The 27,332-nt window shown below is 38.2% G+C and overlaps 1 protein-coding gene across 3 annotated transcripts in view; it reads left to right on the forward strand.

Annotated features, from left to right (window-relative positions):
• Positions 1–27,332, forward strand: part of KLHL13 (kelch like family member 13) — a 72,181-nt gene that overhangs the window by 31,793 nt on the left and 13,056 nt on the right. For all 3 annotated transcript variants that reach the window (XM_007465464.1, XM_007465462.1, XM_007465463.1), the window contains 3 exons: positions 1,985–2,126; positions 18,996–19,128; positions 19,680–19,876. In XM_007465464.1, the coding sequence (XP_007465526.1) occupies positions 1,985–2,126; positions 18,996–19,128; positions 19,680–19,876 (472 nt within the window). The remainder of the gene's footprint in view (positions 1–1,984; positions 2,127–18,995; positions 19,129–19,679; positions 19,877–27,332) is intronic.

Here is a 27,332-nt window from a genome sequence, read left to right on the forward strand (position 1 = left end):
AATAATAATTGACGGTCATTTAAGGCACCGCATGATAAAGAAATGTCTCTGGAATGATCCACAGAAATGAGATTCTGTGTTCATTCAGATGACATATATTAAACCTCTCATGTGCCAGGTTCTGTGCAGGGAATACAGAAACTAATGAAACATTCTGCTTGAGTGTCCCATTAAAATAATTCTGGATGAATGGAAATTTTCTGGTTAGGGATACCAGTCACCATCAATCTATTTCCCACTTTTCCATTTGATTCTGTAATTAAATGTCTGTCTGCGAAAGCTGGTTAAAAGTATCTGCAAATGTATGTATGCTATATATCATGTATATAATTTCTTTTAAAAAGCTATTTCTGAAGCTAGTGGAAAACTATATTCATTTTCTTTTATGCTTGTTAAAATCTTATTTAAATTATTCTCTTCTTTATTAAATATCCATGAGAGTTGAATAAAACATGGTTATATATTATTAATTCATTTTTTGGTTATACTATGGCTCTAATATCGTTAAGAAGAATTGATGTCACCCTTAAGGCCAGGAGTTTTGCTAATTATTGCAGGATTTAAAGCCATTTGGTTGGTGTCAGAATTCAAAAAGCAGGATCTTTGTTAAAAGTATGGTATTGTTGTAAAACTTTTTTTCCTATTAAAACTGATCAACTTAGATTTATAGGTATGGTAGGGAAAAGGTGAAATCTTTATGGTATTGGATAGACACGAGTTAGAGAAACCAAGAATTCAACCTTCTGGAAGTTAGAAATAAATAGGAAAAAGGCATAGTTCTAGCACTTGGAAATCCATTCTGCCTTCCTCCCTTCTTAATGTCCATTTTAGCAGTCTGCCCATCATGAATGCACAAACCCGTTCAGAAGCATGGGGCTCCCTGCTCTCAGGTGATTCAGAAACAGTTTTAGCAGTGTATACTTAAGGAAACACAAGTCTGCCTAGTCTAAGGAATGATGAAAGGTTGTACCACAATGGTCAATTTTTAGTGTAACCTGAGGCCTTTAACTATTATTTCGCCATTTTCTCTGTGAAACTAACTACAGGTTCTCTAATGCTTTTTATGGTCCCTGAAAAATTGCTAATGTGATATAAACATGGGCATAGCTTATGTTTATTATTTTTATTATTTGTTTGTTTGGAAAGATGAAAAGGCCGCTACACTGTAGCTGTTTGGCTAAATAATCCCAAGTGATTATTTAGTGAGAGATACTGCTAGAAAAAGGAATTATTTCATGTGTAAATTTTTTTGCTCCGTTGGGGTTGATTAGAACTATAGTAACACAAGAGGAAGTAATGTATTAGGATACCACAGTTAATCTTTGACTTTTACTTATGGGGTCTTTGGAGTTTGGAAACAGACTAAACTTAGATTCAAATCCTGGTCCAGTCCCTTTAATAACTTTGTGACCTTAGGTAAGTAATTTTTAACCCTTCTGTAGCTCATTTTCCCTACCCTTAATAAAAAGGAGATACTAGTAATACCTGTTGCAATGGATTGTTTTGAGGATTATATGAGATCATGTGTGTAAATTTCTTGGCAAGTACCTGATATACAGTGACTGTTCAATAAATGATAAATATTACTTTTATCTTTCTAAAAGTAGGGATTCCAAAGTAATTTTAACTGTGAATAACACAATTTGCTGGTATTGCTACCTAAACAACCCAATACCAAAACAATTACTCTGGCACTAGAGAAACAAACCCTTTGTAGTTATAGTTTTGAGCCAGCTTTTAGTTGATTTCTCAGTTCCCATTTATCTATTCTGACCTCGGAAAGCTTTTTACAAATATATATCTATTTCTTCTATGATGTAGAGTGGTATGAGCCTAAAATACAGTGAAACAACGTTCAGTATATTCCATAGTCAGATGATTGGCACATAATCAGAGAGTGACTGTTTCTCTAAATCATCCAGTTGTTGTGAATTATATGACAAGTTTTCATTTGTTTTTCTTTCTGATTTAAAAACCTTTTCAGATCTCTAGTGGAAGAGGAAGACCAACACATGAAATTGTCCCTTGGAAGCAGCGAAATGGGTCTCTCCTCCCATTTGCAGTCTTCCAAGGCGGGAACCACACGCATCTTTACCAGCAATACCCACAGTTCTGTGGTGTTACAGGTAATCTCACTGTTGCATTGTTCATAGCTTTAAAAACCACCCAGGGTTTTTGTGGTGTGGGATGTCACTAGTGGGAGAGGTTGTGCCTGTGTGTGGACAGGGGGTTTGTGGGAACTCTGCGTACTTTCTGCTCAGTTTTGCTGTGAACCTAAAACTGCTCTTTAAAATAAAGTTTATGAATAAAAAAAACAAAGAGCAAACAAATAGAGGAGAAACCTTGAGGGGGGGAAAACTGCATACCTTCCTGATGTTAAAAAAATTTCTGAGTTCATTCTTTGTTTCATTTGTGTAAGGGAGGTCTTGCTGTCATGCCACATTCTTACAGAATGTTGTGTCTGGCAACGTTGACTTTTCATTATGTCTCAGCCAAGGTAAATATCACAAAGTCCCCACGTTAAATTTTCTAGTTCCTCCCTCACAACCTATTTTCCCATCACCTTTATCATAGTTCTCAAGATCGTGTTTATTTGGTGTCTCAACTCACACTGGCAATTGTAGGTATGGGAGTAGGGGTGAGGGCCGCTGGACGCAAACACACTGATACATGCAAGAAGTAATAACTGGCATCAAAGGAGAGGTCGGAAAAACAATAGAAAGCCAAAAGAACACCAAAACCCTGCAATGTGGAGCCGTGTAACATAGTATGATAAGCAGTCCAAGTACTTCTGACTATTGTGGACATTCCCTGACCTCGGTGGGTGTTGCTGAGTTAGAGAGCGACACATATATAAAGTCAAATTATATCAGTCTTCTCAGCTTAGTAAGTTAAGGAAAATAAATCCTTCTAAATAAATAAAATAAAATAAATCCTTCTAAATAAAATATATTCTAAACATATTTTTTAAAGAAATTTCCCCAGATGAATTTGGTATGAATGCATATCCTTGGTCAAGAACCATTGATAGTCCAGCAGTATATAGTATATAGTATAGTATATAGCATAATGGGAGACGGAGGCTTGCACTTGCTGTGTGGCCTCGCTGTGTCATGTAATTTCTCTGGGATTCATTTTCCTTATCTCCAGACTATGACTCTCGAGTGGGAGATTTCTCAATTTTCTTCTAGCTCCCATCTGTGATTCACTGAAATCTCATTTTTCCAATGTTTCAATTCTAGTGGGATCTGGTTCATCATATCATCAACAGAAATGAGAGGGTCAGGAAGGAAAAGCTTCCCATCTCCTGGTATCTTAGTTTATGTAAATGGTTTAATTGTTGGTTTTACAAGATTACGGGAGGAAGAGAATAAGGGGTCAAACAGTTAGGAAAAACATTAAAGGAAGAGGTTTTTTGTTATATTAAAGTACTTTCTCTAAAGAAACATAGAAACTCACTTACCCCTCTGCTATACTTCTGCCCTATCCATGACCATAGTCATGTGTTAAAGCCAATTTTTGTGGTCCTGCTAATTTTTAAAGTTTACCTTAAACCAACTAATGAAAGCCACTGCAGTGCAAAGAGATTTAGGACAGTGGTCCTCAAATTTTATTGCGTATCAGGATCACAAGGAGAAGGGCTTGTTAAACAGTGAGCAGTGGGCCCCATCTCAGAGTTTCTGACTCAAAACCTCTGAGGGTCGGGCCCAGAAATGTGCATTTCTAACAAGTTCCCAGGTGATGCTGTAGGTCCAGGGAGCATACTTTTTGGAAACACTGTTCTAGAGGCAGGGTCCTTTTTCCACCAAGAGAGATGGCCTCTCCCTTTCTCCCTATGTATCATATGGAGATTACAGGTTATTGTTATAATGGGGACACACTGGAAGTAGCTTAAATATCCATCAATAGGGAAATGGTTACTTAAATTATGTTGCATCAAAACTGTAATACTGTGCAGTCACTAAAAAGAGTGAGCTAGATCTGTGTGTACTGAATGGAAAGGAAATATTAAATGAAAAAATAATACGACAGCTGTGGCATAGCTACACAATGGAATATTATTCAGCTATATAAGGGAATGAATTTCTGATACAAGCTACAACATGGATTAACCTGGAAAACATCATGCTAAGTGAAAGAAACTAGTCACAAAGAGCACACTTTATATGATTCCATTCATACGAAATTTGCAAAATAGGGAAAGGTACAGAGACAGAACATAGACTAGTGATTGCTCAGAATTGGAGAAAATCAGAGGATATAAGGATGATAGCTAAAGGATGCGGGGTTTCTTTTTGAGGTGAGGAAAATATCCTGAAATTGATTGTGGAGATGGTTGTACATATACTGAATTGTACAGTTTAAATGGGTGGATTGACATGTACTCACTGCTATATTTAAAATGGGGGCCTCCCTGGTGGCGCAGTGGTTGAGAGTCCGCCTGCCGATGCAGGGGATACGGGTTCGTGCCCCGGTCTGGGAGGATCCCACATGCCGCGGAGCGGCTGGGCCCGTGAGCCATGGGCGCTGAGCTTGCGCATCCGGCAACGGGAAAGGCCACGACAGTGAGAGGCCCACATATCGCAAAAAAAAAAAAAAAAGGATAACCAACAAGGACCCAATGTATAGCACAGGGAACTCTGCTCAATATTATGTAACAGCCTAATTGGGAAAAGAATTTAAAAAAGAATAGATACATGTATATGTATAACTGAATCACGTTGTTGTACACCTGAAACTTACACAACACTGTTAATCAACTATACCCCAATATAAAATAATAAGTTAAAAAAATAAATGGGTGTATTGTATGGTATGTTAGTTATATCTTAATAAAGCTGCTTAAAAAAAAGTAACAGGGCAATATATATTGTATAATACTGTCTATTTGTAGAAATAATATACAATATGTATACATATACATGCATGTAAATGCATAGCAAAAGGTCTGGAAGCATTAGGGAGGCTGGTGAATGATGTCTTACACTTTGCTCTGGGTAATCCTGCACTGTTTCATTTTTTTTTACTATGTCCAACCTGTGTAATTTAAAAAATATAATGGTGACCAAACAGTTGTAGGTGGGTCTTAGAACCCTTAGCTCTGTCACGTTTTAGCTTGGCCTTTGTTGGTCTAGGCTGGCGGTAGGAATGGAGATGTGAAAGTAACCTGAGAATTCATTCTTTCTTCAACTGATTTTTTATGTTATAATATTTTCTATGGTGGTGTAGAGGTACCACTCCATATTGCTATTGAAAAACATTGTATGCTCTCTTTAAAAGTCTGTTAAGGGCTTCCCTGGTGGCACAGTGGTTGAGAGTCCACCTGCCGATGCAGGGAACACGGGTTCGTGCCCCGGTCCGGGAAAGATCCCACATGCCGCAGAGCGGCTGGGCCCATGAGCCATGGCCGCTGAGCCTGCGCGTCCGGAGCCTGCGCGTCCGGAGCCTGCGCTCCGCAACGGAAGAGGCCATAACAGTGAAAGGCCCCCGTACCGCAAAAAAAAAAAAAAAAAAAAAAGGTCTATTAAAAGTTATGTTCTCACTAACTGAGATTTTTTAAGTCCAAGCACTAACAGAGACTGGGGTTTTTTGGTATCTAATCTTAGGTGTATGGTTGTCAAGGGAACAAACTAGAGAAGTGTTTAATGTGTAAATGTTATCATTGTTTTAAAATTAGCAATCACACCGAGCTCCAGCTTCAAAAAGCATTGAAAGTAGCTGTCAGGAGAACAGATCCATGGGGAGAAACTATTTAAAGAAGTCTCACTCTGAAGGATACCCTAGTGCACAACTACAGTGGGAAGGACATGAATTTAGGCTAAAAAGTAGAATCCTAGCTTTACCACTTACCAGCTAGTTATGTGACTTTGGTAAAGTCTTTATCCCCTACGGGCCAGTTTCCTTATCGGTAATGTGTGTGGTGGATGTGAGGATTAAATGTGACAATTTATGGGAAAGTAAGGTGCATAATAAATATCCACTTATTTTCCTTCCATTTGAGCCAAACAGGGAAGGTGTCAGAGGAAATGTTGATCAGAAGTGATGGGTGTGCCAAAGAAGGTGTCCATCTGGTTGGCTTGATCTGCTCCAGCAGACTGTCTCCACTGAATAGGCTTCTGGAAACTAGGCTGTCAAAGAAAGTGCCTGGAAATAATTTTGATACCTGATAGGCTTGAATTCCTAGAATTCTGAACAAATTCCAGGAGAATTCGTGGTAGAGTTAGCAGTGCAAAATACTTTTACTCAAGTAAGGAAGATTAACCAGGGTTTGCTTAAGTAGTAATTGGTGAAATCAAGAATTATTTCACTTCCCTCACTCCTTTACTACTGCTACAACTGTGGTTACTTCTCATGGAAAACGTCCATCCTTTGGCTTCACCCTGTTATCCCAGGTTGTTAACATCTTTTAAGCCCCGTACTATGGTGATTCATCAAATCATACCCTTCTTAGCATCTTCATTTTTTTAAGTAACAACTTTAATTTTCATCTGTATTATCATCTTGTATGTATCCATTAGTAGTCATTCCGCATCTACGCCCAACCCCTTTCCTAACCCTAGACGACCATTAGTCTACTATTTATCTCTGTAGTTTTACCTATTCTATATATTTCATGTAAATGGACTTATACAACATATGGTCTTTTGGGACTGTTTTCTTTTACTTAGCGTGGTGTTTTCAAGGTTCCTCCACACTACAGTATGCATCAGTACTTCTTTCCTTTTTATGACTAAATAATATTCCGTTGTATGGATATACCACTTTTATAAAAATCCATTCATCCATTCATGGACATTTGGGTTGTTTCCACTTTTTGGCTATTGTGAATAATCATGCTGTGAACATTCATGTGTGAGTGTCTGTATGGACATGTTTTCATCTATCTTTTGTATATACCTAGGAGTGGAATTGTCAGGTGATATATCATTCTGTTTAATCTTTTGAACAACTGCCAGGGTGTTTTCCCAAGTGACTGTATTTTACATTCCCATCAGTAAAGTATGAGGATTCCAATTTTTCTATATTCTTGCCAACATGTGTTATCTGTCTTTTTGATTATTGCCATACTAGAAGGTGTGAAGTGGTAACTTACAGTTTTGATTTGTATTTCCCTGAGTGCTAATGATATTGAGCATCTTTTCATTTTTGCTTATGGCCATTTGTATATCATCTTTGGAGAACTCTCTCTTCAGGTCAGTTCTCCATTTTTTTAGTTGAGTTATTTATCTTTTTATTATTCAGTGGTAAGAGTTCTTTATATATTCTAGACACAAATCCCCTAGCAGATACATGATTTGAAAGTATTTTCTCCCAGCACCTTCAGTTTTGTGGTCCCTTATTGGTCTTCCATAACTACTCTGCCAATCTTCAGTCCTTTATCCATTCAACCATATGATCTTTGCTACTGCTTTACCTTAGTAGAGTTAATGGGACAGATAGTCAAGGCAAATTTCTGGAAGACTTCTGATTTTTCATTATTCTCTAAACATATGTTATTCTTTTATACTTAAGTATCTTTGCACTCATCCCTTCTCCCTGGAATGCCCTTACTTAAATTTCTTGGTCTGGTAAACCCCTATTTATTCATAATGATCCATCTTAAATGGTAAACGGTAAAACTGGAATTCCAGTTTCGGCCTAAACTCACATTCTTCCCACTACAGTTATGCAGTGGGTAATTCTGCAAAGGGAGACGTCTGAAAACAGTTTCTCCCATGGATCTGTTCTTCTGACAGCTAATTTCAATGCCTTTTAAAGCTGGAATTTGTGTAACCTAGGCAGAGTTAGCAGCTTTTGCTTTACCCCCCTCTTAGCCCATCAATATTACCTGTCAGTGAGATCCACAAGATCTAGAGTCTAATTTGTTGTTTCTGTCTGTGTATGATCTAGTGCTGGGGTACATGGTGAATGATTAATAAATGTCAATAGATTATAATTATTGTTATTTATTATTAATATTATTATTATCATTGAAAGGGATAATACATATAAAGAGCCTAGCCCAGTACCTGGCACAGAGGAAGTACCCAATGCTTTTTACTGCCCTTATTGATATTGTTTATGGAATAAATGAATTTGGATAGCACTTATAAGTCACTTTCACATATGCTTGCCTCATTAATATGTGAAACAATTTTGTGATGTACAAAAGGCAACAATTATTATCCCCATTTTATAGATTGGGAAACTGAAGCTCGGGAAAGTTAGAAGGCTTGCCCAAATTCACTTGCCCACTAAGGGACAAAAACCAGGACTTGAACACAGGTTTTCTAAATGTAAATTTGTATTTCTTCTAATCTTGCTCTAAAATCTATTCTCTTTTTAATGTCTTTAAATATTAAGTTTTCACTGAATATAAATATAAAAAGATATATTAAAGGCTAAAAGATAATTTGGCATGAATGATACAGTAAAGATTTTATTCTTAATAGAAATAACAGAATTACACAGAGTGTCTTCATGCCTGCCTGCCCTTCCTCCCTTCCCCTGTCAAAATGGGGGTGAATGGGGGAACCAAAGAGAAAAAAATGTTAACTGCCATTTGGAAGCATCCCTGTTAGGACAAGGAGGCCATAAGTAGAGTACCATGTTTCAGCCTATCAAGCTTGAAAACGCCTCCTGGCTCCAGATGTCTAGATGCCTAATGGATATTTTCTCATGTTAAGATTGGTGCCTATCAGATTGCTCTTCCATACTGCCCTCCATTTTACCTATTTATTTCCTCTGTTCAACTTTACTTGTAAAGTCAATGACAGATTTGGTTGTATTGTCTCAAGTTATTATCTATGTAATAGACTGCTAAAGAAATGGCTTTTCTCAAGAGCCTATACAAATTAACTTGCATTGCTTTCCAGTGGGCTAACTTCATGAAATACTTATCCTAAGGTAAACGTTTGGGTTGCTGATCGTGTCATGTTGATGAACTGTACCCTATTTAAAAGTTTTATGATCATAAGATAAGCAACTTTTAAAATATATTATTAGCATAAGAAAGGCATAATGATTTTAGAATGTTATATTTTATAAAAGAGGAACTTGAATAATCCAGATTGTTGGCGTTTTTATTAAAATAATACTTTTTATTTCTTTATTTCAGTTTCCTGAATGTCACCTAGAATATAGGGAAATGAATATATAATTTTTCTTGGGGATAGTTCTTCAGGTACTCAGGTTAGGGTACAATAGGTTATTCTAATACTTCCAGTTGAGTGTGTATCTTTAGTATATAAGTTGGAAGAGAGTCTACCATCTTTCCTTTTAGGCCACTTTAGTGTATTATTACCCTGCTCTTTCAAATGAGTTTTTTTGTTGTTTTGATATTTAGCATGTTTTAAGTGATAGAGAGGACCAGTACATACCAACCGAGAGTTAAATATGCTCAAATTCATACTTTCAATTTCTGATTGTCTGTTGCTAGTATATAAAATACTGTTTGTTACTGATTATCCATCTTGTATCTTGCAACCTTGAAAGACTGACTTATTAGTTCTAGAAGGTTTTTGTAGATTCTCTAGGATTTTCTACATAGACAACCATTTTGCCTATAAATAAAGATAGTTTTATTTCTTCCTTTCCAGTCTGATGCCTCTTATTTCTTTTTCTTGCCTTATTGCACTGGGTAGAAACTCCAGAAAAATGTTGAATAGAAGTGATCAGAGTGTACATTCTTGCTTTGTCCTAATACTAGGGGGAATGCATTCATTCTTTCACCATTAAGTGTGATGTTAGGTTAGGTATAGATTTGAGGAAGTTTCTTTCTGTTCCTAGTTTGCTGAGAGTTTTGTGCGGTTTTTTTCAAATCAGAAATTGATGTTGGATTTTGTCAGACACGTTTTTGCACCTATTGAGATGATCTTATCATTTTTCTTTTTTAGTCTATTAATGTGAATTATATTAATTGATTTTTGAATGCTAAAGCAACCATGCATTATAGGAATAAACCCCACTTGCTCATGATGTATTATCCTTTTCATATATTATTAAATTTGATTTGATATAGTAGGAGTTTTTGCATCTATGGTCATGAGGGTCTCTGGTCTTAGTTTTCTTTGATTATCTTTGTCTGGTTTCGGTAGGATAATAATGGCCTTGTAGAATGAATTGGGACATGTTTCCGCCTCTTAAGTTTCTGGATCTGTTTTTGTAGAATTGGTGCTATTTCTTCCTTAAATGTAAGGTAGAATTAACCAGTGAAAATTCAGTTTTATAGTATATATATATATGGCTACTCAGTTTATCTATTTCTTCTAGAGTAATTATTAGCAACTTGTGTCTTTCAAAGAATTTGTCCATTTCAACTGAGTGGTCAAATTTATGGGCATACAGTTGTTCATATTTTCTTGTTATCCTTTTAATATTTGTAGAGTCTCTACTGATATCACCTTTCTCAATGCTGTTATTGATAATTTGTATTGTCTCCATTTTTTTTCCCCCTAATCAGCCTGGCTGGAGTTTTATCAGATGTATGAATCTTCTCAAAGAACCAGCTTTTTGGTTGCTTTTTAAACATTTCTCTATTTTCCTGTTTTATATTTCATTCATCTCTACTTTGATCGTTATTATTTCCATTCTCCTGTTTAATTTGGAATTAATTTGCTCTGCTCTTTCTAGTTTCTTGAGGAAGCTGAGATCTTTCATCAGACCGATAATAGTCTTTGCTCTGAAATCTATTTTGTCTGGTATTATAGTCATGCCAGGTTTCTTTTAATTCGTGTTAGCTTGGCATGTCTTTTGCCATCATTTTACTTTTATTTTTAACTAACATACAGTAAAACTGATTTTTTTAATTGATCTATACATATGTGAGTTTTCACAGATATACTGTTTCATGTAATCATCACCACAATTAAGATGCAGGACTGTTCTATTATCCTAACGTACTCTCTCTCTTTTTTTTTTATAAATTTATTTATTGTATTATTTATTTATTATTTTTGGCTGTGTTGGGTCTTTGTTGCTGCGCGCGGGGGCTTTCTCTAGTTGCAGCGAACGGGGGCTACTCTTCGTTGTGGTGCACCAGCTTCTCATTGCAGTGGCTTCTCTCGTGCAGCACATGCTCTAGGCACGTGGGCTTCAGTAGTTGTGGCACGCGGGCTCAGTAGTTGTGGCTCACGGGCTCTAGAGCGCAGGCTCAGTAGTTGTGGCACACGGGCTTAGTTGCTCTGCAGCATGTGGGATCCTCCCGGACCAGGGCTCGAACCCGTGTCTCCTGCATTGGCAGGCGGATTCTCAACCACTGCACCACCAGGGAAGCCCCTAACATACTCTCTTGTTACACTTGGTGGTCACACTCATCCCTACCTCTAAGCCCTGGATACTACTGATCTGTTTTCTGTCACTGTGTTTTTGTCTTTTGAGAATATTATGTAGATGACATCATACAGTCTGTGAGCTCTTGAGACTGGCTTCTTTTACTTTGTGTAATATCTTCAAGATCCATTTACTTCGTTTTGTGTCTCAGTAGTCTGTTCCTTTTTATTGTTAAGCAGTATTCCACGGTGTGGAACTTTGTGGGGTCTCTTTCTCCTGATCCTCCATCTCCACCATCTCCCCAGTACTTCCCAGTTCTGTAGGGCTCTCGTTATGGTCCTCTGGCCTGAAAGCTGGGACTTCATCTGATCAAAAAAGGTTCCTCTCAGAATTTTAGGAATTTGCTGTCACCACTGTTACCACTGTCACTGTTGCCACCACCAGTGCCTTGGAATTGCCTGGGGATTGGGGCTCAGAGGAAAACAGAGGGGAAAAAAGTGAAATGGATCTTTCTCCACTCCCTGTGAGCTTTCAGAATCCCTTTCCTTGCTCTTCCAGCCAGAAGTAGAGCTTTCTCAGTCTGCTCCCAGATGACTGCCTGCAGGTTATATGATGCCTTAAGTCCAGGCTCGGGTACACTGGGGGGAAAAGTAGGGAGTAGGGTGGGGACTCAGCATGAGTTTGGTGGCACTTTCCATTCTGATTTCTTCCCCAGTTCTTCTGTTTTCATTAACGTATTTTCTATTTATTTTTAAGCTTTGTGAGGTGGAACCTCACACTTATTCTAGAGCAAACTTTTTCCCAGTACTGAGACAAATCCTTCTGAGTTCTTTACCCAAAGCCCTAGCATTATGAGGTTACCAGTCTTGTGGTTTGAATAGGATCTGTTTCCAGCATTTGGTGAACTTTGAAGAGTGTTCCCTGTGCTCCTTTTAGGTGGTTCTTTCCCCCAGACAAATGCACTCGTCAGTACTCATCTATATACTTGAGGGGGGATTGTTTGTAGATCTCCATAGCCCTCTCTCTGTGCAGAGCTCCCCTCTTGTATTCTGCCCTACAAACCTAGCTGCCCTAAGACACTCAACCCTGGGAAAATGCTGGGCTTCGCCTGGGTTCCCACTCCCTGTACCTCTGGAAACTCCAGGCCATAAACAATCATGGGGCTTCGCTAACTTGTTTCTCCTCTTTCACAGATCTTCTCCGTCATCCAGCCTGAAACTATTATTTTTTATATATTTTGCCTGATTTTGGGTTGTTTCAAGAAGTAAGGTAAATCCACTCCCTGTTACTTCATCTTTGCTGGAAACAGAAATCTGTGGGCTATACATTGACCCTTGAACAATGCAGGGGTCAGGAGTGCCAGCCCTCCATGCAGTCGACCCTACATATCGGCAGTTCCGCATCCCCAGATTCAGCCAATCGCAGATCGTGTAGTACTGTAGTATCAATATTTACTATTGAAAGAAATTCACATGTAAGTGGATCTGTGCAGTTCAAACCCATGTTGTTCAAGGGTCAGCTGTACTTAAATGCTAAATTTAATTACAGACTCCAGATGCCTAAGTCTTTTAGAGATTTGGTTAGAGATAGCTTTACATAGGAGGTCAAATTTGAACTCGGCTTTGAAGGAGGGAGGATATTCTATGTGAAAAATAGAATAAAATAGCATAATTTAGCACAATAAATTGGCATAAGTAAAGGTACTGGAAAAGGAGTAAGCCTGGGTTTTTACCAGTGAGGTAGTCTGGAGAACAGCCTGATAAGATGGGTCAGCATACTTAGGGAAATAATGAAAAATAAGGTTGAACAGTTGAGTTGGGGCCAGATTAGAGAAGTCTTTAAAGCCTTATATAATGATATAATGCAGTGATGGAAAGCCATTAGCAGTTTTTAAACTCCAAGCAGTGTTATATAATGGGAATAGAGTTTTAATTAATATCTGTTCCTTTTCTGTCCTCTGAATGAAATGAACAGTGTCTCATAAAAACATGACTGTGGTATTGCTTTGATCAAATACATTACATTTACTTAAAGATTGGAGTAAACCTACTCCTATACCTTCTCTTCTTTTAGTTCCTTAATCTTTGTTCATAAAACAATTTTGAAGTTAATAATTTTTGTTGCTCTTCTTAGGATGCATTTCCTTTTTACTCCACTTCCTTTTTGAAATTACGCTGATCAAAACTAGGTAGAATCTGCTAGTAAGTTATTGCCAGTGCAGAATTTAGTGGAAAGATTTGCTTATCAGATTACTTTTTAATACGTGAGAGCGTCAATCTACCTTATTTTCCACAGTAGCATTATATTTATTTTGAAAGCTATTGACATCCAACCAACTTTCGGTATACATTATTTGTAGCTCATCAGGTTTCTATATTATAGTTGTGTAATGTCAGTGCATACCCTCCTCTGTTTTATCGTGACCATTTATCAAACTCATTTAAAATGTTTCAGTCCTTCAGAGTATGACATATGTACCTCCCTCTATTTAATAGTATTTGAAGTTTCAATATATTAGGTAAATTTACTACAGAGAAGAGAAGAACCTTTTTTTTTTAAGAACCTTTTTCTTAATGCTTATTTTTTCCCTAAAAGGATGTGAAGAAGAGATAAAAAAGAAGATATGGGGATGTTAATAGAAGAGGGAAAGGGAAATAATAGAGTAAAGAAATTGAGAACAGACAACAATCCCCTCATAAATAGAACCCAAGGCTCAGAAAAAAATAGAAAAATAGAGAACTAAGATAAGGATTGATTTAGAAAGAAGTTGAGTTTAAAGCAGTAAAAACAGTTTAAAGACACTCCAAAAAGACTAATGGGAAACTTTGAGCAATTTTGCGTAAAACACAGCTGTATCTGTATATCGTGGATTAGCATGCAGAAATAGACAAAAATGTTTATAGAATTCTGGCAAGAGGAATCAGTACAAATTTGGTGGAAGAAAATGATTTTACAATAAAAGGACACATTTTAAGTGTGCAAGGTATCTTCAAGAATCTTCCTAGAGTTAAATAGGGGGAAAGATTGTAACAGTGAAAGCAAAAGGTAGACGTACAGAGGGCAGATGAGAATTGTGGAAGAGAATGACCCCCCCCCTTTTCTTATTTTTATTTTTTAATTTTTTATTATTTTTATGTTTTCTCGGACGTGCTGCGCAGCATGTGGGATCTTAGTTCCCTGACTAGGAATCAAACCCGCGCCCCTTGCCTTGGAGGTGCAGAGTCTTAACCACCAGGGAAGTCCCCCCTGCCCCACTTCTTTTCATGTGTACATTCTTCACAAGATTAGAGTATAAAAGTTGTTTAGAAAAATGACTGTGTACTTCTGTACGACAAAGTGTGTTGTAGAGGAACTTCAGTTTTTTTTCTCTTTAGACACAGCTGGGATAGCACAGATAACAGCATGCAGACGAGATATTTAGGTCTGTGTGAAAACAGTCTGAATTGACAGATCTTATTTGGATAAGGACAGCAATAATTAGGAATAAAATTAGCAAATATGGAATTGGATAGTGGGATTATTTGTGCATTTGAAAATGAAGGTTATGAAATGTATAGAAAGGGAAACTACTTTACATGCAGTGAAAACAAATGCAAAACCTCTCAAAAGCGGACAGTTTGCCAAAGGTAGATAAATTAAGCTTAGGATAGAAAGAAAATACTCAGAATGTGATAAAAGTGGTCTAGGAGCCTCATCTTCCTTTCTGTGGGGATGCCAGATTATACTGAGAATGGTTAGAGGGTTTTTTTTTTTTTTAATATTGCAAATGGAAGCAAAATGGTCAAATCTGTGAAGAGGGCAACAGCTCCTGGTGTCTTAGCTGAACTGTCGAGATTTTAAAGATTGAGTACAAACCTCAACAAGCAGTTTTAATGGAATATGGACCAAATGAGAAATGACACAGGTAATGATACAGGAAACATTAGCCATGTCTTTTTTCAAAGGGGAAAAGAAGGAATAATAAATAGTAGGAAAGAAGCCTACTGACATTACTCAATTCTCAGTATAAAATATTTGTAGGAATATTTTAAAGGCAGGAGGGCCAGCAAATGAGCCGAGAAGGTTTTGGGGTTTGTTTTTTTTTTTTTTTAGTGGAAGAAAATAACTGATTAGATACAATCATTGCTTTTGACTGAAGAAGCCATGATTGCCTTTCAAAGATATTATCTATATATACCTTAGAAAGGAAGATTCAAAAGTTATTTGCTGAATAAAAATAAAGTAAGATGGCATACTGTACCTAGTTTCATCTGATGGGTATCTTGACATCTCGCTTTTTTGCCAATTTTGATAAATTTCCCAAGATAAACTATATGCTTTAACTTGCCAGTAGCTATTAAAACTTTAAAAGTATATATTGTTTAAACCAACAATTCCACTTCTAGGACTATCTCCCACAGATCTACTCACACAAGTAAGTATATGTACAAGGAAGATCATTGCAGCATTGCTTGTAATAGCAAAAGTTGAGAGGCCAAGAGTGAGGAATGGATGAATAATTACGCTAGGCCCCATACCCCATGAAATTCTGTGCATCCACTAAAAAGAATGAAGTAGATTTGTGTATACTGAGACAGAGGGCTGTCCGTGTTATGCGCTCAGGTGAATTTGTGTGTGTGTGTGTGTGTGTGTGTGTGTGTGTGTGTGTGTGTGTTTGCGGTACGCGGGCCTCTCACTGCTGGGGCCTCTCCCGTTGCGGAGCACAGGCTCCGGACGCGCAGGCTCAGCGGCCATGGCTCACGGGCCCAGCCGCTCCGCGGCATGTGGGATCTTCCCCGACCGGGGCGCGAACCCACGTCCCCTGCATCGGCAGGTGGACCCTCAACCACTGCGCCACCAGGGAAGCCCAGGTGAATTTAAAAAATGCGTAACAGGGGACTTCCCTTGCGGTCCAGTGGTTGAGACTCTGCCCTTCCACTGCATGGGCGCAGGTTCTATTCCTGGTTGGGGAACTAGGATCCCGCATGCTGTGCGGCCCGGAGGGCCCCCCCCCCCAAAAAAAAATGATGCATAACAGTAAGTGTAGTATCCTACTTTTAAAACTCCTATATGCATATGTGTAGAAAGTGGCCTGGAAGTATATATACTAAACTGCTAACAGTATTTACTCTTAGTAAGTAGAAGAGGTGGACTTTACTTTTCTGTTTTTATCCTTCTGTATTTTTACAACAAACATATATCTAAATTTTTTAAACCTGAAATTTATCTGAAGGAGAAAAAAGCCAAGCCTTTGGGAGCCAACCTTTTCCCCCCAAACCCTGGTTCAATTCCTCTTCTCTCAGCCTGTACAGTTTACCACAAATAAGCATTATAGGCACAATTTATTTTATTATTGAGAGTAGGTTCACAAATAAAGTTCCTGGTTTCTAGTTAGCTTGTTACAAAATTCAAGTTCTACATGTTGTTGTTGTTTTTGTTCTTGTTTTTTTTTTTCGGTACGCGGGCCTCTCACTGCTGGGGCCTCTCCCGCTGCGGAGCACAGGCTCCAGACGCGCAGGCCCAGCGGCCACGGCTCACGGGCCCAGCCGCTCCGCGGCACGTGGGATCCTCCCGCACCGGGGCACGAACCCGTGTCGCCTGCATCGGCAGGCGGACTCTCAACCACTGCACCACCAGGGAAGCCCGTTGTTGTTGTTTTTAATACCAAGTGGTGGCTTCTGGGTAAAGTCTGGTTTGTTTGGTCAAGCATTAACTGAACATTTGTTAAGTGCACTGGGGAATTCAAACATCCTAGTCCCTCAGCTCTTCTACCTGATGGTTCCCTCCTCCTCAGTGGCTTGGCCATCCCATCCCCAGCCCCAGTGGTTGCATTCAGGACTTCCCAATTCTCGTATGCTCACCTACGTTTGAAAGGCAATCCCCTTAAACTTACTGCAATTTAGACTCCATATGTGAATTTTCAAAAAGCCACTTCCTACCTTCTCCATGAAAATAGTTCCCTAAAATGGACATCTCTTTTTACCTCTACTTCTCTAAATAACAGGAACAGGAGATGATTTAGCAATGGAGAAAGGAAAATATTGAGGGGGCGCAGGGGTGGGGAAGTGTTTGTGTTTACAAAGGAAAAGGGGCATTTGTGAAACAGTTGATATTTGTGAACAAAAACATATGTCAATCACTGTTGGAGAGAGGAAAGTATGATACATAATCCTGTTCTAAAGTATATGTATAATGTATAAATATTTTTGGAGTAAAAATATTTATATCTCTCTCCAGAGAGAAAGTGGCTGGATCACATTATCTCTTTGAAGTTCTAGTTCTGTAGATTCAAGCATTTTCTTTAAAAAGCAATTTAAAAATTATGACGAGAAGATGTTTAGACTAAGATTTATATTATACATATGTGCAGGATCACTATTTCTGAAACTGCATTCTTCAGTATGCCGTGCCTTTTGCTTCTTAAATCCATGAAACACGACTTTAAATAAAAGTTTTATTTGGGGTCATTAAAATAAGAAGGGGGTAGAATAATCCTTGCTATTAGTTCTTGTTGTATTACATTATTATATTACATTATATTATTAGAAAGTAATTTGTAGGGCTTCCCTGGTGGTGCAGTGGTTAAGAATCCTCCTGCTAATGCAGGGAACATGGGATCGAGCCCTGGTCCGGGAAGATCCCACGTGCCGCGGAGCAACTAAGCGCGTGTGCCACAACTACTGAGACTGAGCCCGCGAGCCACAACCACTGAGCCCGCATGCCACAACTACTGAAGGCCGTGCACCTAGAGCCGGTGCTCTGCAACAGAGAGAAGCCACCGCAATGAGAAGCCCGCGCACCGCATGGAGGAGTAGCCCCCGCTCGCCGCAGCTAGAGAAAGCCCGTGCACAGCAACGAAGACCCAATGCAGCCATAAATAAATAAACAAACAAACAAATAAATAAATTTAACTAATAAGAACCTGCTGTATATATTAAAATAAATAAATAAATAAAAGTGATTCGTATGAGTATCTTCATGATTTTTTATAACAGTACATTTCCATTTTTGAAACTACAGACTCCATCTTGCAAAAATCTTGTTTTTATTCTCCATTTTTTTATTGTGATAAAATATGCATATCATAAAATTTACCATCTCAACCTTTTTTTTTTTTTTCTTTTGCGGTACGCGGGCCTCTCACTGTTGTGGCCTCTCCCGCTGCGGAGCACAGGCTCCGGACGCGCGGGCCCAGCGGCTACGGCTCACGGGCCCAGCCGCTCCGCGGCACGTGGGATCCTCCCGGACCGGGGCGCGAACCCGCGTCCCCTGCATCGGCAGGCGGACTCTCAACCACTGCGCCACCAGGGAAGCCCCATCTTAACCATTTTTAAGTGTACTGTTCAGCAGTATTAAATACATTCATAATGTGCATCCATCACCACCATCCATCTCCAGAACTCTTTCCTTCTTCACAAACCGGAACTAATTCTGCACGTGGGAAAATAAGGTGTACATGGTAATTTTTTTTCAAAATACTGTGAAAGCCAATGGTTATATAAATAAGTGAATGTATATGCTCTTTCCTTATTTGTTCTTAATCCAAATTAATCTTAATTTTATCTTTTTTCTACAGTGAGTTAAATATATATTGCCACATATCAAGTAAGCTGTTCAGTTTATTTCTTCTTCTGAGTCATTATTCTACTGGCTTTATGTTCCAAATATATTCCCCACACATTAATACGTCAAGAGAATTCTAGCACACAGAGATCTGTATTCCCATTCTACCTTGCCGAGCAGCTCATCTCGTGTTCTTGTTGTAGGGGTTTGACCAGCTCCGACTTGAAGGGTTGCTCTGTGACGTGACCCTGATGCCAGGGGACACAGATGACGCCTTCCCTGTGCACAGAGTCATGATGGCCTCTGCTAGTGATTACTTCAAGGCTATGTTCACAGGTAGCTTTCCTTTCTAAACTCTGCTTCCACGTTAAAACAGTATGAAAAGTATGTGTTTAAATCCTTGTATTGGTAAAGGAAGGTTCAGTTCTTTTGGTCAGTGTCTTTACAAGAAGAAAGAGTTTCAAAAGGAATAGGCACCCAGTATGTACAGTTGTGGGTGGCCCTTTTTTAACCTGGAAAATGGACGTACCTTTCTTATTCTTCTGTCCACCTTTAACTCATAGCTTTGCTTTCCCAGACACATATCTGAATGGGCCATCAGAGACTAATACAATCCCCACTAATACAATCTCTAATCCGTCAAAAGATGTGAAGTGACAGGAGAACATTTTGGAAGCACTTGCATCGTATACCACCTCCATTAGTATAGAGATTTTCCTTTTTAAGTACTCTCTTTTAACTGTAAAATATGCAGAAACCTGACTCTGATACAAATGCTACACAGAATAAAATTTCCCTGATTTTATCATATCTAGTTAGCAGCAGAAGTGAATTTGACCTTAATTAAATTATCCACGGTCATTTAATGGAGTGTCTTTTTATTTAAGGTGGAATGAAAGAACAAGATTTAATGTGCATTAAGCTTCATGGCGTGAGCAAAGTCGGTTTAAGGAAAATTATTGATTTCATTTACACTGCAAAGCTTTCTCTTAATATGGACAACCTTCAAGACACACTGGAAGCTGCCAGTTTTCTACAGATTCTGCCGGTTTTGGACTTCTGCAAAGTATTTCTCATATCTGGGGTAAGACATTTTCAAATCAAATCTCTTCCTGCGGTGGACTCTGTCATAGCCTGTTTAGAGTAGACTCATGAATCTGTTGTATAGACGTGAAACTCTGGCCCTTAGAGAGAGGTGTCATGTCGTATATGGTCTAGAAGCAGGTCGATGGGAAAATATTACAGGTGCATTTTTACAAAATAGAATCATTTAAGAAAAGCCTTCTGTGTAATCAAATGACATTAGACAGTAATAGTGTTTGATAACGATATATTCCTTAACCTGTTTGTTAACGTTACGTATGATAATTTGGTTTTATTCACCTTAATGATTTTATACAAACAGGTTCCTTAAATGGAATTCTGTGGGAAAGTAATCTGAGGTTCTAGAAGTCTTTTAAGATAGACTCAGTCATTTTTTCTTCCTTTAAATATGGGAGTTGGATCTTGAGAAGAACTAACATCGATGTATAAATCTGTAAGGATATGAGTCTTGATTCTATAGAGACACATCACCTACTGAGTCATTTTCAGCCTTTTTTAATAGATAAAAGAGGGCACATACAACCACCAGTCAGTGAACTACTTACAGTCGCCCGGTTCCTGAGTACAGTGCCTCATTTTGTTGAGACCCTTAAATTAATAACACTCGATGCTTACACTTATCAACTCTTAACATGGCTTTACACTGATCTTAGCAATACGTGGTTGTCCTGAGCCAAACTAGGTACAGTGCCATAGTTTCCTTGGAACTAATCACTAACCATAGACACTGTCGACCTATTGTACTTATCACTTAAGATATTCGTTGTGATCAGTTCCTTAGTTTGAAAGAAAAGAACCAAGCTGGGTAAAGCATGATTTGTGAAGTTATAAAAATATACACGTCAAAATAGCAGTATTAAAAAATAATTTTGTTCTAGATAACTCTATTTAAAGCAAGTTTATTTCAAGATGAAATCATAGTAATTTTGCAATATTGACGAATTTCCTGTAATTAAAATGTTGGTTCCTTAACCTCCTTGAAGCATTTATTATAACTGTATATTTTTGCCCTTTTGAAAATTTCTTCATTTTTATAAACACTCAATATTGTCTTAAAGGTTATGTTTTTCATTCCTAGTGTCTCTGCAGATATCCTAAAGCCCATTTCTAACGGAGAAGAGACATGTCCCTGACAAAGCTTACTTGTGCTATAGTTTACGCCAACACTCTTCGTTTTAGAACTTTCTTGCCTATGAGCTTTGAGGAAATAGCTCTTTTCTTAGTACCATACTATTTACTTGTCTTTCATCCTGCTTGCTTAGGATATGTCTATGTGATTTTACGTTGGAAATCTTCCCTCTCAGAATCCATGCTAATTTTTGAGAAAAGTTGGTGGATTATTAGTTTAAGGATTATATAAAATCCAACTTTTCCTTTATCCTTCTTTCATGCATTCCATATCTTAGTTAAATATTCAGGCTTACTCTATTACCCCTTTCCTTCTCAGCCGTCAAATGAATCAGGAAAAACAGTAGCCCTGGGTGCCTTTCCTATATATAAGAACTGAAAGTTTCAAGATAATATAAATATTTTTCAAAGGTAGATTTGTTTTTATTTCTCCCACAAGCTAAGTTATTTTAGATAATTTTAAAATATAACAGTCTCATGATTGTGTGCTTAACCCAAATGTTTTGAGGAAATAGGTTTATGTTTTTAATGATATAGTAGGATTATAGTTCATATAACCAAAACACTACTTGGGTTTGAGCTTCTGGAAAGAAAAATCAGCTTCGAACACAGTTCTTTTGTATCCGTACTTAACCATTTGTGTGGATGAAGGGGAGCGGTGGTACATAAAATGTGACTCAGCAAATCATCCACTAAGCATTTATATGTTAATGTTGAATGATAACTTTCAATATGATAATAATTGACAGATACACACTACTATACATAAAATAGATCACTAATAAGGACCTACTGTATAGCACAGGGAACTCTACTCAGTGCTCTGTAATGACCTACATGGGAGAAGAATCTAAAAAAGTGGGTATATGTATAACTGATTCACTTTGCTGTATACCTGAAACTAACACAACATTGTAAATCAACTATACTCCAATAAAACTTTTTTTTAAATAAAAATTAAGGGCTTCCCTGGTGGTGCAGTGGTTAAGAATACACCTGCCGGGCTTCCCTGGTGGCGCAGTGGTTGAGAGTCCGTCTGCCGATGCAGGGGACACGGGTTCGAGCCCTGGCCCGGGAAGATCCCACATGCTGCGGAGCAGTTAAGCCGGTGCGCCACAACTACTGAGCCTGCGCTGTAGAGCTCACGTGCCACAGCTACTGAGCCCGCGTGCCACAACTACTGAAGCCCACACGCCTAGAGCCCGTGCTCCGCAACAAGAGAAGCCACCGCAATGAGAAGCCCGCGCACGGCACCGAAGAGTAGCGCCCGCTCGCCGCAACCAGAGAAAGTCTGCACACAGCAACAAAGACCCAACACAGCCAAAAATAAAAATAAATTAAAAATAAATTTTAAAAATAAATAATTAAAATTAAAAAAATAAAATGAACAACTCTATATCGCTTAAAAAAGAAAAACAAAACACCAACCAATAATAAAGCCCCACTTGCCTTTGGTGCGATAGAGACGCCAGTTTTCTATAAGGGAGCATCAGGCTCAATAGAACAAGAACCCCTCCCCTCCGACCTTTGCCTTCCTTTGCAGTAATACTTTTATCTTAGGGTTGTAATTAGTATTAGAGTTTATAGTATCTGGTACTTTTGTTCTTGCTGTGTGATTTTCTTGGTAGTTATAGAAAAGAGGAGCATGAAAAGAAAACAGAAGGATGACAGTGAAGGATATAAAGCAGAGTAGGTAAAATTTTCTATAAAACTAAAAACATTTACCGTCATATATCATGGAGATAATGGAAATTTACCTTTGTTTAGTTACAGACCTACAAAAGTTACATTAGTTTTTGTCTTATGACACTGCATAACTACAGCATGCTAAATCCCGTGCAGCCATTCCCTGATTTACAAACAGGTTGTAGTCACATTTTTTTGTTTACCATTTGTTTGCCGCTTGGAATTTGTAACATCTAGCGTTTTCCCCACATTATTACTGTTATGGAGGATTACAGGCTAGCCCGTAAAACCCAATTTAATGTAAGGTTGCTGAAAGAACATTTGTAATTGAGGTGGAAATATTACAATTTAAATTTAGTTATACAGAATAAACAGAGCAGAATGAAGGTAAGCAAGAAACCCTTTTCTTTTTTACATAAAAGCATATTTAATCAGAGAATGAAGCTGCCCCTGTGCTTTAGACTCGGTGTAGTCTTTCTTTAAACTCATTTTTTTAAAGTGCTTATTTTTTTTTTCTTGATACAGGTCTATTATCATTGGTTCCATCATTGGTACCTTTATTGTCACTGATCAGGTTGGGGGGATCACAGTGAAGTGCAGAGACATTTATTGAGGTGACTGGGGTAAAGAGTGGGAGACCTTGGAAAAGAAGGGAGGTGCATTCGTGGGAGAAAAGGCAACAATGAAGGGAATCAGAAAAAGTTATTAGAAAAGACAGCTTCTTTTGCTCTAATGTGATGATAGCAGCAGCAAGCTTTGGGAATGTTCCTTTTGACGTAAGGGTTTCCTGTATAGTACATATATTTCACATTCCTTCTTTAATCTAAATTGGATTTATCCATTAAGATTAATTAACACGTCTTTCCAGGTAATGCTTTTGGGGAGGTTCAATGCAAATTAAAGAAAAAGTTGTATAGATAATTTTACAACGAATCAAAACTGTTTCCCTCCCCACCGAACCAGTCTTGTTTTCCTTGTTGCTAAGGCTGATATTCAGTAAGTAGTACCCAGATACTGGTTGTTTATGATCGAGCATCTATTCTGATTAGTTGGTACTCAAATATTCTAAATATCATCCCTGCATATAACTTTAACCAGCCCATTCTTGCCCATCTGCCATCTGGGACTCTGGAGGGAAAGAAGAATCTCAGCCTGGGCCTAAGCCAGTTTACGCCCCCAAAGACCATTGTGATCACTAATACTGCAACCAGCAGGGGAAGTGCATTCAAAGTGCAAAGGAATAAGAAAATTGGATTCCCCAAGCTGGACACACCATCAGTATTCACCTCGAATGGCACTCATCATCTGAAGAGAGACAAGACTGGGAGAGAAAGGCTTTAGTTTTCTTATCATCCCTTTGTTCTTCTAGCCAAAAGGTCCCTTCCTTGTGTCCTGTGATGTTCTCACCTGTGGAAGGAGGCCCAAGAGAAGACGCCTGTTATATCCTCGACCCCCGAAAGTAGCTTGTTTGATCTCTTCCCAGTCTTTTTCTGTGGACGTGCTTTCTCTCTCTGCATTGGTTGTACTTGATGTCAGGCTGTCATTTTAATAAACTAGATAGTGCTAAGGAGAATTTGGTACACTGACTATCTGAGGAGTCCCCCCAAATTTGCCAGCTAATTTCTTAGTGTTTGCTCTCCCTTTGAGAGTACAAAAGCAGATACTCATTTGCTTTTTTTTTTCCTAAATGGGAATTTATTTGTATAAGACACTGAATTTCAGCAACATAACATCACAGATTGCTGATGAAAGCTGTCATTAAAGTATCAAATTATGTTAATATTGCAGCAGTGAATACCAGGATGTTAATGACAATTGAGAATTATGATGCTTAGAACTGCCTTTAGGATGACCATGAAGGTTGCTTGATTATAGTAGAATAATTTATAGTAATTTGTATCAAGGAAACTTAAATGTACACTTGATTATTTTTAAACTAATGTCATTGGTTCTCATAAGCAGTTGAGAAATTTTGTCCTTTTTTGCTTCTCTGTCCTTTAAAACTCTAATATAATTATTTGGCTTAACTTCTGTAATGACTCTTTGGAATTTTGGCCAGGGTATATATTCAGATGAAATTAGAGTTCTTTCTACTTATGAGTTTGGTTTTTTTTTTTTTTTTTTTTTGCGGTACGCGGGTCTCTCACTGTTGTAGCCTCTCCCGTTGCGGAGCACAGGCTCCGGACGCGCAGACTCAGCGGCCAGGGCTCACGGGGCCAGCCGCTCCGCGGCATGTGGGATCCTCCCGGACCGGGGCACGAACCCGTGTCCCCCGCATCGGCAGGCGGACTCTCAACCACTGCGCCACCAGGGAAGCGCGAGTTTGGTTTTTTTTAATAAGCTTTAAATTCATGTTTTATATTTTAAAATGTAATGTATTCTATTATGTACATGAATTGCATTGTATGTTATATTAATGTACATATTCATTATTTAATATTGTCTAGGCTAAATGATCAGGACTATGCAAGCTGAAGCACTTTTAAGAACTATGACTGAGAATGCATTAAAATGAACTATAATTAAATAATCCTGTATCTTTCCAAAAATTGTTTACCGCTATTCCATCATTTTTGATCTGTTTATATTGTTAACTGTTATTCTAGACTGTGCTTCTACAATCCTTATAGCCTAAAATTAATATTTTTAGCTTTGATTACATGCACTTCATAAAAATTAATTTCCTATTACATATTTTTCTTATCTGAGTCTCATTTAAAATTAATAAGGTTCTAGTAATTTGCTATGTTAATTCAGCAGATATTCTATTTTTAGTTGTATCTATCGTCACGTCTTTAATTTATATATTGCTGATAATCGCAGTATTTAACCTTTGCTATATACCCACAGTGTGGTAGCTATTCTACATGAGCTATAGAAAATACTTAGTCTTTCTATCAAGAAGATGACAATTCAGAAGGTTATGAAATAGCATTCTCTGGTGATTGTTTTTAAAAGGAAAGAGTAGGCAGCTATCTAGATTGACTAAGTAGTCTGTCAAGGATTTTCCAGTCCTGTGCATTTGTATATCTGATATATAGAAGGGATTTTCCAAATGCCCTTAAATACAAGGTAGGTTTTTTTTATCCTGTTGTTTTAGTGACTGTTTTCTTATTGAATGAAACTGAAGAAGGAAAAAGGAACTAAATACCTTGATCCCAGTTCTAAATTACACAGTTTGCTTTCTGTTAATCTTGGTTTGTATTATATGCTATAAATTTAGATTTAAATTTGGTGACTAACAACCAATGCTATCATTTTGCCCATTTGAAATATACATTCTTTGTTGTTTTTATTTGTAATCATATCAGTAATGATAAGAATCTGCATACTTAGGAAATATATTTGTGTTTTCATCAACTTTTGCTTATCCATATTAGCAAACATCTTCAAAAATGAAAATTGGGACTTCCCTGGCGGTCCAGTGGTTAAGACTCCGCGCTTCCACTGCAGGGGGCGTGGGTTCAATCTCTGGTTGGGGAACTAAGATCCTGCATGCTACGCGGCACGGCCAAAAAAAAAAAAAAAACAGTGAAAATTACCCTTGCTCTGGGGAAGGACTATGTCTTACTTACCTTATAAAGTGGATCAACTACCCCAAACAGGAATCCCTTCCACCTGGGGTGATTTGGGCAATGAGGCTTTAACTGTAACTTCATTTACACAACTTAAAATTGTATGAGACACCAACCTGCCACTCCTAAAAGTGGATTAAAATGTATTTATTATTTTTTTTTTTTTTGCGATACGCGGGCCTCTCACTGCTGTGGCCTCTCCCGTTGCGGAGCACAGGCTCCGGACGCGCAGGCTCAGCGGCCATGGCTCACGGGCCCAGCCGCTCCGCGGCACGTGGGATCTTCCCGGACCGGGGCACGAACCCTCGTCCCCTGCATCGGCAGGCGGACTCTCAACCACTGCGCCACCAGGGAAGCCCCGTATTTTTTATTATTAACCAAGGTACTGAACAGTATTAAACTGTGGATTTCAAAAGGCCCATAATTTGTTAATTTATTTTTCCTGGTTCTTTTGTGTTACAATTTATTTTAGGTATTTTGAAATATATAGCTATTAAGTATAATAACCATTTAAAATTGTTGATGATTTTTGTGAAGCAAATAGGATGCTTAAAAGAGTTCAAATTCTTCTTGAGTAATAAATCTGTGAAAATAGCAGCATGTGTGTGTGTGTGTGTGTGTGTGTGTGTGTGTGTGTGTGTGTGTGTGTTGGCCTTAGAGCTTTCAGTGGTATTGTATCATAACTGGGCTGTTACTTTATGCAGAGGAGTCACTTCAGCTTTTCAGTAGAAAGATGATAGAAGGATCAGCCAGTTTTCTCTAAAGCATCTGCCGATCTGTTAATAATACAGTTGCATCAATGAGGTTTATGTAACATTCGTGAACACACACCCTGACAAAATTAAGAAAAAACATTTGAATCCTTTGCCTTTGACCTGTCTCTGTGTTTGTACACACACACACACACACACACACACACACACACACAGACATTTGTATGGTAGGCTTGTTTTTGTGACTTATGCTTTACATAATATTTGCTGATATGATTTTCCTATTTTCATTTTTGACCAATCATTTATTAGGGCACTGAAAAGACTTCCTGCT

Source organism: Lipotes vexillifer, unplaced genomic scaffold (genome assembly GCF_000442215.2).
Source record: "Lipotes vexillifer unplaced genomic scaffold, Lipotes_vexillifer_v1.1 scaffold560, whole genome shotgun sequence".
Lineage (NCBI taxonomy): Eukaryota > Metazoa > Chordata > Mammalia > Artiodactyla > Lipotidae > Lipotes > Lipotes vexillifer.